We start from the raw sequence: 13101 nt of genomic DNA, 5'->3' as shown, positions 1-13101 counted from the left end.
ATCTCAGCTCACTGCAAGCTCCGCCTCCCGGGTTCACGCCATTCTCCTGCCTCAGCCTCCCGAGTAGCTGGGACTACAGGTGCCCGCCACGTCGCCCGGCTAGTTTTTTGTATTTTTAGTAGAGACAGGGTTTCACCATGTTAGCCAGGATGGTCTCGATCTCCCGACCTCGTGATCCGCCCGTCTCGGCCTCCCAAAGTGCTGGGATTACAGGCTTGAGCCACCGCGCCCGGCCCCAAATTCCTCATAATTAAATCTCATCATATCCCTCTCTATCCATCCATCTATCTCCTATTGGTCTGTTTCTCTGGGGACCCTAATACAGCCAACTTCCATATGCCTGTCACCCAGCTCCAAGAATTATCAACATTCTGCCATCTCGTTTGTTTTTTTGAGACTGAGTCTCGCTCTTGTTGCCCAAGCTGGAGTGCAATAGCACGATCTCAGCTCACTGCAACCTCCGCCTCCCGGGTTCAAGTGATTCTCCTGCCTCAGCCTCCCGAGTAGCTGGGATTACAAGTGTCCACCACCACGCCCAGCTAATTTTTTTTTTGTATTTTTAGTAGAGACAGAGCTTCACCATGTTGGCCAAGCTGGTCTTGAGCTCCTGACTTCAGGTGATCTGCCCGCCTCGGCCTCCCAAAGTGCTGGGATTACAGGCATGAGCCACCACACCTGGCTCATTCTGCCATTCTTATTTCATTGATTACTTACCTACTTCACCTTTAACATAGTATTTCCAGGCCAGGCGCGGTGGCTCACACCTGTAATCCCAGTACTTTGGGAGGCTGAGGTGGGCAAATCACAAGGTCAAGAGATGGAGACCATCCTGGCCAACATGGTGAAACCCCATCTCTACTAAAATACAAAATTAGCTGGGTGTAGTGGCACGCATCTGTAGTCCCAGCTACTCTGGAGGCTGAGGCAGGAGGATCGCTTGAACCCAGGAGGTGGAGGTTGCAGTGAGCCGAGATCGCACCACTGCACTCCAGCCTGGCAATAGAGTGAGAATCCGTCTAAAAAAAATAAAAAACAAAAAACAATTTATTTCCCAAACTTATTTGGCTGCCAAACCCTTTTTTTGAACCCTGCAGAAAAGTACTCTGGGATTTAAACCATCAGCTGACTGGCTCTCAGGCCTTTGGACTTAGACTAGATGAAATAAGTCTATCCTCTGCACTCCTATAACTTTTAGGTTAATCCTTCAAGTGTTCCAGGTGCTTAAATCACATTCTCAATGGAATTAAAATTCTGCCTTCAAGTCACCTCTCTTGAAAACCTGTTTAGAGTCAACATTCCATCCTTGCTACAGGTTGATGACTTCAAGGTAACCTTAGTCACCAGGGTCCTGTTTTCAGGGTTGTAGGTTCCAGAGCTTGATTTTGTCACCTCATCAGAATTGTAAGCATGTTTTTTTGCAGGGCGAAAAGAGGGGTATCTTTTAATTTTGAAATAGTTTCCAATTTACAGAAAAGTTACAAGAATACTGGAAAGAAATCCCATATACCCTTCACCCAGATTCCCCCATTTGTCAACCTTTGACCACGGTTGCTTTATTATTCTATGTTTAAATATATATACACACATACAGCTGTCTACATACACAGACATACACACATGTATACATATATATGCATACACATAGATATCCCCCTCCCCCCAATCATTTGAAAGTAAGTTTCTGGCTGGGTGTGGTGGCTCATGCCTGTAATCCCAGCACTCTGGGAGGCCGAGGTGAGCAGATCACCTGAAGGCAGGAGTTCAAGACCAGCCTGGCCAATATGGCAGAACCCCATCTCTACTAAAAATACAAAAATTAGCTGGGCGTGGTGGCATGTGCCTATAATCCCAGCTACTCAGGAGGCTGAGGCAGGAGAATCGCTTGAACCCGGGAGGCAGAGGTTGCAGTGAGCCGAGATCATACTACTGCACTCTAGCCTGGGCGACAGAGCTAGACTCTGTTTCAAAAAAATAAATAAGTTGCAGACATCATGCCCACTTACCTCAGGGCGTATTTTCCAAGAATAAGAATACTCATTTTCATAACCACAGTACAATGATTAAAGTCAAGAGATGCATGTTGACACAGTACTATTATCTAATATATAGGCCTTATTCAAGTTTTGCCTATTGTTCCAATGTCCTTTATAGCAAAAAACACATCCACAGAAATATCTTTATTTTTGGTGCAGGTTCCAATCTAGGATCACATGCTGTACTGAGTATAAATATCCTGAAAGAGCTAAAAGAAAAAAAGTTCTTGAATACATCCATCTGGAAAAAACTGATTTTTTTTTTTAGAGATGGAGTCTTGCTCTGTCGCCCAGGCTGGAGTGCAGTGGTGCGATCTTGGCTCACTGCAAGCTCCGCCTCCCAGGTTCACGCCATTCTCCTGCCTCAGCCTCCCGAGTAGCTGGGACTACAGGTGCCCACCACCAAGCCCAGCTAATTTTTTTTTTGTATTTTTAGTGGAGACTGGGTTTCACCATGTTAGCCAGGATGGTCTCCATCTCCTGACCTCGTGATCCACCTGCCTCGGCGGATCCCAAAGTGCTGGGATTACAGCCGTGAGTCACCACGCCCGGCCAGCTGTTTTTTGTTTTTTTTTTTTTTAAGAGATGGGGTCTCACTGTATTGCCCAGGCTGGTCTCAAACTCCTGGGCTCAGGTAATCTTCCTGCCTTGGCCTCCCAAGTCGCTGGGATTGCAGGTGTGAACCACTGCACCTGGCTTAATCTACTTTCTGTAGGCCCACAGGAAATCTAATGTCAGGAATTCATTAGGCAGGTGAAGAAAAGTGAAGGGGATTACCAGGCGTGATATAAGGCACTTGTAAGAAGCTCTGTGGCTCTTAATGGAGCTTTTGGTTTTCCTGACACTGAGACAGAAGATGTCCAAGCCTAACTATGTCACTGCTGTCATCATAGAAAGCTTGAGAAGTAGGGGAAAGCTCCTAGCACGTGGGTGGGAAATCCTCAGAAATCCATTCTTCTATATAAGGGATGTGTAGTTTCTAGCCTATTGGAATTTTTAATTTGTCATCAGATTTGCTGTAGTATGGGACAATAATGTGACAAAAACATGGATCCTCAGCCTGATAAATGAGGTCAAGTTTGAAAGCAAGACAGACACGTGAGTACTTGAATTAAAACCGCAGGCAGTCCTTAGTATTCTGCTGTAAGGAATCTGATGCTACTCCCCATCAGGAGCTGCATCTCTCATCTAGTAATCATTATCTCTATCCGTGAGTATCAAAAACCTGGCCTCCCAGTGCTCTCCTTTCTTGGTTTACCATTGAAATCCATTAGGAATACCAGCATCAAATGACATATGCAAGACCACTAACCAACCACTAGAGGAAGAATATTCAAATAATTCAAAAATCATAAGAGGTATTTCATATTTTCTTTTTAATGTTTTTTATTTAAAATTTTAAAAATTTATAATAGAGATGGGGTCTCAGTATATTGCCCAGGCTGGTCTTGAACTCCTGAGCTTGAGCAATCCTCCCGCCTTGGCCTCCCGAAGTGCTAGGGTTACAGGCATGAGCCTCCATGCCCAGCCTAAGTGGTATTTTCCATGAAGTCATACAAATTCAAAGTGGAAGAGAACTTACAGATCATCTCATCCAGCGATTTTTCATTTTGTTTTTGACAGATGAACTTTTCCGTACATAATCTTACATGGAACCACAATATATCGTACAGCACATAAAACAAAAAGGCTGTGGCAGAGAGGATCCCAGAGCTCCATTAGGACCCCAAATGGTTGTGCAAAACATGAGCTGCACAACTCTGGGAGGTACCATCCACCTCCATCATAATTTTGTTTTTTAAAGCTTTCCAGTGAAGATCAGAAAACCTGCTAGACAAATTCTAAAAGAGCAGTAACACTCATAGATTTGTAGTTATTAACGGGGCAATCGTCCAATAGAGGGTGGTAGTATCTTGAAGGAAAAGGGATGCCTTTTGGAAATTTGCTTTAAGCCTCTGTATGTTGACTGGCTTCAGGGCTGAGCCCCATTCATTCAACATCCCCCTCTCCTGAAGTCATTGCTTCCCAACCTATTCCCTGTCACGGTACTTAGAAAATGATGCCTTTTTTTTCTCTCTCTCTTTTCTTTTTCGGATAGTGTTCCTCTGTTGCCTACGCTGGAGTAGCAAGTGGCGGAATCTTGGCTCACTGCAACCTCCACCTCCTGGGTTCAAGTGATTCTCCTGCTTCAGCCTCCGGAGTAGCTGGGATTACAGGTGTGCTCCACCATGCCCTGCTAATTTTTGTATTTTTAGTAGAGATGGGGTTTCACCATGTTGGCCAGGCTGGTCTCAAACTCCTGACCTTGTGATCCACCAGCTTTGGCCTCCCGAAGTGCTGGGATTACAGGTGTGAGCCACTACACCCCGCTGAATGATTCCATTTTAACACAAAGGTAAAGGGAGGAAATGTGAATGGAACAGGTCCTGGGGGTTCACCCACCGCAGGCCCTGTCTGGGAGAGCTAATGAGGTCAGCATGCCAAGGCACACCAGCTGGGAAACTCTTCCCTAAGGAAGTGCTATCAAGCATAGTTTGAAAACTACAGTGACATGTCCAATTATTTCGTTTCACAGGTGGAGATACTGAGGTTCAGAGCGGGTGAAGGACGTACCCAAGGCCAAAAAACCTGAAAGTGATTTGAGCTGGGTCTCCTGATTCCCTCCCCAGTGTTCATACTGTCTACCTTATTTATTTATTTGAGACAGGGTCTTGCTCTGTCACCCAGGCTGGAGTGCAGTGGCATGATCACAGATCACAGCACCCTCGACCTCCCAAAGCTCAAGTGATCTGTCCACCTCAGCCTCCCAAGTAGTTAGGACCACAGACATGTGCCACCATGCCTGAAAAATTTTAAATGTTTTTTTTTTTTTTTTTGAGACAGAGTCTTGCTCTGTTACCCAGGCTGGAGTGCAGCAGTGTGATCTCGGCTCACTGCAGCCTCTGCCTCTGGGTTCCAGCAATTCTCCTGCCTCAGCTGCCTCCTGGGTAGCTGGGATTACAGGCACACACCACCACGCCCGGCTAATCTTTGTATTTTTAGTAGAGACAAGATTTCGCCATGTTGGCTAGGCTGGTCTCGAACTTCTGACCTCAGGTGATCTGCCCACCTCAGCCTCCCAAAGTGCTGGGATTATAAACGTGAGCCACTGCGTCTGGCCGAAAAATTTTTTTTTAGACATGGTGGGTGGGGGGGGTCTCACTATGTTGCCCAAGCTGGTCTTGAACTTCTGGACTTAAACAATCCTCCCACTTCAGCCTCCCAAAGTGTTGGGACTGTGGGCATGAGCCACTAAGCACGGCCCACTATGTCTTTCAAAGATTTTAGTATGCTTTCACATCTCTTGCTAGATAAAATAGGGTCAGTTATTATTAGTACATAATTCCAAAAAAGGAAATGACAGAAGAAGAAGTAATATTGCCAAGGTGTTGGTCAAGAAGACAAAAGGGGATAAATGCGCACCACTCTGAACCTGGACTTGTACACTACCATGCCCCTAATGATTTCTATAGCTTAAGGCAGAGGAAATCGATCACATTGAACCACTATATCAGCAATGGGTTTTTTAAAAAACCAAGCTTTATTATTTATTTATTTTTTTGGCACCATAATTAACAATTCATAGAATGGGTCACTTCAGGCTACTCGAGTACCAGCGAACGCTCCCCCACAAACACACCCTGCCACAAGACATTTAGCACAGAGGAATAGATCCATGGCCACTGCCTTTGCAGTATCTAAGAGAATTAGTCTTTCCACAAAACAAATCTCAACTCCTATCCGAACAGCCAATTGCTGAATTTTTGTAGTGGCTTTAGTCAGGCATATTTATCATCATATTAGCGGTGTTCAATTCCTGCCCAACATGTTTGTTTAATCCCAATTCAATGCTTATGGATGCTCAGCTCATGTTTAATGTTGTAAGCCCCATCTTAATTCAAACTGAAAAGAAACAAAACAAAACAAAAACAAAAACAAAAAAGGTACCTGCCTGGTTCATGCATCCCTAGCCATCCAGGGATCAACTTCCAAATTAGGATGACAGAGAGTTCCCCTTAGTTCCATATGACATGTGTTTCTAGTCCTAATCCCAGATGCTAATCTAGCCAGTGTCATCTGGGCCTTAGTCCATGTGTATATCACATACTTCCTCTGGCTTTAGAATGACTTCACCAGCTGAGAAATGCAAAACAACCATAACCCAGACTTGCATGTAAGTATCTGGCCTCAACTATTAAATAATACTTAAAAGGGAACCTTATGAGCCTTAGCTCTTTCTGGAAATTCATCTGAACAGGGGTGTGGGTGAGTAGGTGGGTGCAAATGGTGGGCTCCCTCCAGTTCAGACTGCATTTGTTAAGGTATTGCCAACTTTCTGAAAGACACTAGAGACAAAGAAGGGAGGAGACCAAGTGCTAAACACCTTTTATCACTTTTGCAAAAAACAAGAAAGGCCAATTCCATTTATTTTATCATGTGGATCTCTTAAGGAACTACCAAATCTACTAAGGGACCTCCAAGAATTTTGTGACGCATGAAAATCCCTTCTCCTAGTCACAAGGTATAAATACATAAAAATACATATTGGCAAATTTCTGAATCTGACATGACTTCTCCCAAATACAGGTGTCTTCAGTTCCTTTATTATTGCCTCTTTGCAGCATAATGGTGATGGTAGGTGATGGAGTGACATCAGGAGCGCCAGAAGGAGGAAGTCAGAAAGCCCTTGGGGACAGGAATATCCTTGTGTTGCAAACATTTCTGGTCAGGGAAAGATGAAGAAAACAGAATGAGTTTCTGGTAACAGTGTTCCCAACACTTAATGGTTAAAAGAAGGTTTCAGGGACATCATATTTCAGCCCTATGGAACAGTGAACAAAAAGGAAAAAGCCAGTAAGACCGATGGTTCTGTATAAGATGTCCACTTCTGCATGAACTGCCACAGACAACAAATGAAATGCTCTTATTATTCCTGTCCCACTCTTGTCTCCCTGCAGCCTAAGCTCATCTTTCACAATCACTGTTTTCACAATCGAGCTTTGAGAAGCTGAAAAGTCAGCAGGTTATCTTGGCAAACCCACGATGGCGTTCTAAATTCTTTGTCAAAATTAACCTTTTTACAATTTCTTGGCACTTGGAAGTAGGGGAAGAGTCCAACTGAAAGTGCAGTTTGTTCTCATGGAGAAAAGTGACGACACTTACCAATTCCCCAGACCTAAGACTAAGACAAGAACTCTGGCCAACATGCAAAAAAAAATATTCATGAGAGAAGATACACTCAATATATTTTATTCATCTCAGCAGAGCTTTCTCACAGGCAGTATGGAGAATGATACATATAAAGAAGAGGAAGTGGCAGCCCTTACTCCAAAGATTAAGAGGGAATTAGGTACAAAAAGAAGGGTTTGGAAGAACTAAGGAAGAGAGTGCAATCAAAGCATCTGAAGGTCCAAGACTTGTTAGACACAGGTGCATTCCAGCCCAACAACGGTGTGGGACATGTTGGTCTAAGGGCATCTTACCTCCAAGAACTGCTTGAGGCGTATGAAGGAACCCATCTGTCCTGAGCTTGTGATAGCTTCAATTCTACAGGGAGAGAAAGACACGTGAATCACACCTATGATATACATCTATCTTTTGGAAGCGGTGTCTCACTCTGTCATTTAGGCTGGAGTGCAGTGCAGTGGTGCAATCATAGCTCACTGAGGCCTTGAACTCCTGGGCTCAAGCGATCCTCCTATCTCAGCTTCCCTAGTAGCTGGGACTATAGATGCATGCCATCATGCCTGGCTAATTTTTTATTTTGTAGAGATGGGGTCTTGCTATATTGCCCAGGCTGGTTTTGAACACCTGGGCTCAAGTGATCCTCCTGCTGTGGCCTCCCAAAGAGCTGCAATTATAGGCATAAGCCACTGTGACCAGTCCCTAATTTGTGTTTTTGTTTAGGCAATGATATTTAAGACAGACTCTCATTAAGTTTCAAAAGCATTTATTCAAATATCAATGAGAGGGACTGGAGTAGGAAGATGTCATACTTAGTACAGGTGTTTTTAACTTGAATCAAAACCAGCAGGTAATAGCACCCTTGAGTATCTGAGGCCTAGTTATGAGTTTTACTTACTTAATCCCCTGTTGTCTGCTCAACAAGCCTGATACCTGGGAAAGTAGTCCTCTTTGATAAGAATTAGCATCTTCCAGAACTGAACCTGGTACTGCTTCATGAGGGCATTCCCACACACCTAGAGGGAAAGACAGGCACTGTCAGAGCAGAGAATGAAAATTCACACTCACAGGACACATTCATAAAGCACAGTAGCCCTTCATCTTTCACACCTATCAAAAATTTCAGCCACAATGCCACTGAACTTGCTAACAAGGGAATAAATGCAAACGCCCACCTTTCTTCTAAAGCATTTCTCTTTATATGGCAATACCTCCATTTAACCAATCAGGTCTTAACGAACTACTCTTCTTTTCCTCTAATGAATGGAAGGCTTCCTAAACATATGGTATACCTCCCAAACTTAGTAAGGAGAGTATACAGAGTATCACTTGTGTTCTCAAATGATACAGGATCATTGTTCATGTATGGTGACTTCAGGAGCTTTTTATTATTATTTTTTAATAGGGTCTCACTGTGTCACCCAGGCTAGAGGACACTGGCATGATCACAGCTCACTGCAGCCTCAACCTCCCTGGGCTCAGGTGATCCTCCAACCTCAGCCTCCCCAGTAGCTGGGACCACAGGCACACACCACCATACCCAGCTAATTTTTGTACTTTTTTTGTAGACATAGGGTTTCACCATGTTGCCCTGGCCGGTCTTGAACTCCAGAGCTCAAGTGATCCGCCTGCCTTGGCCTCCCAAAAGCTGTCAGCCACTGCACCTGGCTGACTTCAGGAGCTATTAAGGTAACTAGGAACTATTGGCACTATAGGTAAAATGGTTCCACATTTGTTATGGCATGTACCCCAAGCCTTTCTTCTATAAGAAGTATCTTCTTGGCTGAGTGCAATGGCTCACTTCTGTAATCTCAACACGTTGGCAGGGTAAGATGGGAGGATCGCTTGAGCCCAGGAGTTTGAGGCTACAGTGAGGTATGATTGCACTATTGCACTATTGCACTCCAGCCTGGGTGATAAGAGTAAGATGCTGTTTAAGCGATTCTGCTGCCTCAGCCCCTCTAGCAGCTGGGATTACAGGCATGTGTAACCACACCCAGCTGATTTTTGTATTTTTATTAAGAGATGGGATTTCACCATGTTGGACAGGCTGGTCTCGAACTCGTGACTTCAGGTAATCCACCTGCCTCAGCCTCCCAAAGTGCTGGGATTACAGGCGTGAGCCACCGTGCCCAGTCTTTTTTTTTTTTTGTATTTTTAGTACAGACAGGGTTTCAATATGCTGACCAGGCTGGGCTTGAACTCCTGATCCCATGTGATCTGCCCACCTTGGTCTCCCAAAGTGCTGGGATTACAGATGTGATCCACTGCACCTGGTCTGGGAGTCACTTCTTTTTTTTTTTTTTTTTTTTTTTTTTAATTGAGACGGAGTCTCGCTCTGTCGCCCAGGCTGGAGTGCAGTGGCCGGATCTCAGCTCACTGCAAGCTCCGCCTCCTGGGTTTACGCCATTCTCCTGCCTCAGCCTCCCAAGTAGCTGGGACTACAGGCGCCCGCCACCTCGCCCGGCTAGTTTTTTGTATATTTAGTAGAGACGGGGTTTCACCATATTAGCCGGGATGGTCTCGATCTCCTGACCTCGTGATCCGCCCGTCTCGGCCTCCCAAAGTGCTGGGATTACAGGCTTAAGCCACCGCGCCCGGCCTGGGAGTCACTTCTATATCCCTAAAACAAATTCCTCTTTTCACTTTTGCTAGAATGTACAATTTTCTGTTCTTTATAATGAAAAGAATCTAGAGAAGCCAAATAAATATAGTATGGAGTAAAAGTGAAAGCAAGGTTGGTTTACAGCTTGGGAAAAATCTATGACACTGGAACATCATGCTGTTTTACTATCAGGCCCAATTGCTATGCTGTTTCCCCATTCATGTCACCCAGTGGATCAAGGCTACCTCAATCACTGGCCTTCTCTTGTGTGATAACTGAGTTACTTACGTACCTCCAGGAAGTCAAAGAGGAGGGTGGCTGTCACATCTGACAAGGGCTCCATGTTTAAGATCTGGGCCAACCAGCGCCATCCATGATTTAAGCCATGAGGGTGAATCTGAGAGGAGAGAGGTTTGGTTATCATTGATCTCCTTTTGTTTATTTTTATTTATTTATTTTTTAATATTTTTTTTTTTTTGAGACGGAGTCTCGCTCTGTCACCCAGGCTAGAGTGCAGTGGCCGGATCTCAGCTCACTGCAAGCTCCGCCTCCTGGGTTTACGCCATTCTCCTGCCTCAGCCTCCTGAGTAGCTGGGACTACAGGCGCCTGCCACCACGCCTGGCTAGTTTTTTGTATTTTTTAGTAGAGACGGGGTTTCACCAGGTTAGCCAGGATGGTCTCGATCTCCTGACCTCGTGATCCGCCCGTCTCGGCCTCCCAAAGTGCTAGGATTACAGGCTTGAGCCACCGCGCTCGGCCGATCTCCTTTTGTTTATAAATCTAAACTCCCAATGTATCATCCAGCCATCACCAAGTGGAAATGAACCCCAGATCATCCAACCCTAGCACCTGCCACAGGGCAGAAATAACACAAACTAAACAAATTATGTTTTTCTTTTATATTTTTGAGACAGGGTCTCGTTTTGTCGTCCAGGTTGGAGTGCTGTAGTGCGATCATGGATCACTGCAGCCTTCACCTCTTGGGCTCAAGTGATTCTTCCACCTCAGTCTCCCAAGTAGCTGGGACTACAGGCATTCACACGCCACCATGCTCAGCTAATTTTTTTGTATTTTATTTAGAGACATGGTTTCACCTTGTTGCCCAGGCTGGTCTCAAACTCCTGAAGTCAAGTGATCCACCTGCCTTGGCTTCCCAAAGTGCTGGGATTATAGGCGTGAATCCACCTCGCCCAGCCTTCTGTTTTTAAATGTTTCAATACATTGATTCCCACACATTTCTTTTTTCTTTTTTGGGACAGAGTTTCACTCTTGTTGCCCAGGCTAGAGTGCAATGGCACGATCTTAGCTCATTGCAACCTCTGTCTCCCGGGTTCAAGCGATTCTCGTGCCTCAGCCTCCCAAGTAGCTGGAATTACAGGCATCCACCACCATGCCCAGCTAATTTTTGTATTTTTAGTAGAGATGGGGTTTCACCATGTTGACCAGGCTGGTTTTGAACTCCTGACCTTAGGTGATCCACCCACCTCAGCCTCCCAAAGTGCTGGGATATCAGGCATGAAGCCACCTTGCCTTCTGTTTTTTAATGTTTCAATACATTGGTTCCCACACATTCTTTATAGGCTCCCTTCAATATGCATGCGTCAGCTTCAGTTTCAGGCATTCCCTAGGCCAACAATTAGCCTTGTTGACATTTTATTTATTATTCTTGGTACTTTTAGCACAGAACCTGGGACACAGCAGGCATATAATAAAAATTTGGATTTAATCAACTTCTATTTTTTTCTCTTTAGGTCTCCATGACTATTACCTTCTCTGTCCCTCTAATCTGTATTCCCTGAGAAATTAACTGGGCTGGCAAGTCAAAGCCCTGAACCCCAGCTGCAGCTTTCTGAGCTTGATCTGTCTGTCCATCTGTGAAGTAAGGGATGTGATCTAGATAGCTTCTAAGGTCTCAACTAGTTCTAAGATGACAATTTCTTGCTCATTCCTCTTGTAAGAAAATCTTCTAACCTTAATGACTGATTTATAACAGACTCTCCTCTGGTAGACTCTGTTACAAAACCAGCTCTTTAAAGTAGCAGGTGATCCAAGAAAGTTCCCTAATAATCAACATTCAGTCCTCTACAGAATACCCATCAAACTGCCATATAGTTTATCCTTTAACTAGAGTGGCTCTCTGAAAGAAGGCCAATATTTCCTATGGGAGGAATACACATGGACTGTGGTCTAACCTCTCATTATTGACAGTAAGCCTCTTTTACCTACCTCCTGTCGGTTTCCATATGGCCACCGGAGCTGGATGATGGCAGCGTAGAGACGGATCATCCCTGACATGCGTTTTAGAAAGTTGTCTTGCTGCTCCACTTTGGAATCCTTTACTTGGTAGCCAAGCATCCTATACGGGAAGAAAAAATTTGGCCGGGCGTGGTGGCTCACGCCTGTAATCCCAGCACTTTGGGAGGCCGAGGTGGGCAGATCACTTGAGGCCAGGAGTTCGAGACTAGCCTGGCCAACGTGGTGAAACCCCATCTCTACTAAAAATACAAAAATTAACTGGGTATAGTGGTGCACGCCTGTTGTCCCAGCTAATTGGGAGCCTGAGGCATGAGAATTGCTTGAACCTGGGAGGTGGAAGTGCAGTGAGTCAAGACTGCATCACTGCACTCCAGCCTGGGTAGCAGTGAGATTGTGTCTCAAAAAAAAAAAAAGAAAAAGGAAAAAAAGAAAAAATTCACTGGGACAAGGCCAAAATAAGGGTGACAAATCAGAGAGAATTTTTTTTTTTTTGAAACAGTGTCTCTGTCGCCCAGGCTGGAGTACAAGTGGTATGATCAAGGCTCACTGCAAACTTCACCTCCCAGGTTCAAGTGATCCTCCCGCCTCAGCCTCCCAAGTAGCTAGGACCACAGACACGTGCCACCACAGCCAGCTAATTTTTTTTTTTTTTTTTGAGATGGAATTTTGCTCTTGTCGCCCAGGCTAGAGAACAATGGCACGATCTCTGCTCACTGCAACCTCCGCCTCCCGGGTTCAAGCGATTCTTCTGCCTCTGCCTCCTGAGTAGCTGGGATTAAGGCACCTGCCACCATACCTGGCTAATTTTGTATTTTAGTAGAGACAGGGTTTCACCATATTGGTCAGGCTGGTCTCGAACTCCCGACCTCAGGTGATCCACTCACTTTGGCCTCCCAAAGTGCTGAGATTACAGGTGTGAGCCACCACACCTGGCCATTTTTTTTAATTATTATTATTTTTTTTTACTATTTTTTTTTTTTTTT

General features: G+C 44.9%; 1 protein-coding gene across 4 annotated transcripts in view; it reads right to left on the bottom strand.

The window, feature by feature from the left end:
* Positions 1 to 5590: 5590 nt before the first annotated feature.
* Positions 5591 to 13101, bottom strand: part of GLE1 (GLE1 RNA export mediator) — a 39899-nt gene continuing 32388 nt past the window's right edge. For 2 of the 4 annotated variants that reach the window (XM_017848229.1, XM_017848230.1), the window contains exons 12-16: positions 12089 to 12218; positions 10154 to 10258; positions 8190 to 8272; positions 7556 to 7619; positions 5601 to 6794 (exon numbers count right to left, since the gene is read on the bottom strand). In XM_017848229.1, the coding sequence (XP_017703718.1) occupies positions 6726 to 6794; positions 7556 to 7619; positions 8190 to 8272; positions 10154 to 10258; positions 12089 to 12218 (451 nt within the window). In that variant the 3' untranslated portion in view covers positions 5601 to 6725. Of the gene's footprint in view, positions 6795 to 7555; positions 7620 to 8154; positions 8273 to 10153; positions 10259 to 12088; positions 12219 to 13101 lie in introns of all 4 variants that reach the window. The other 2 variants (XM_017848228.1, XR_001880698.1) reach the window with 2 other exon arrangements.

Source organism: Rhinopithecus bieti, unplaced genomic scaffold (assembly GCF_001698545.2).
Source record: "Rhinopithecus bieti isolate Rb0 unplaced genomic scaffold, ASM169854v2 scaffold_29388, whole genome shotgun sequence".
Taxonomy (NCBI): Eukaryota; Metazoa; Chordata; class Mammalia; order Primates; family Cercopithecidae; genus Rhinopithecus; species Rhinopithecus bieti.
This window is presented reverse-complemented; position numbering and strand designations above follow the sequence as displayed.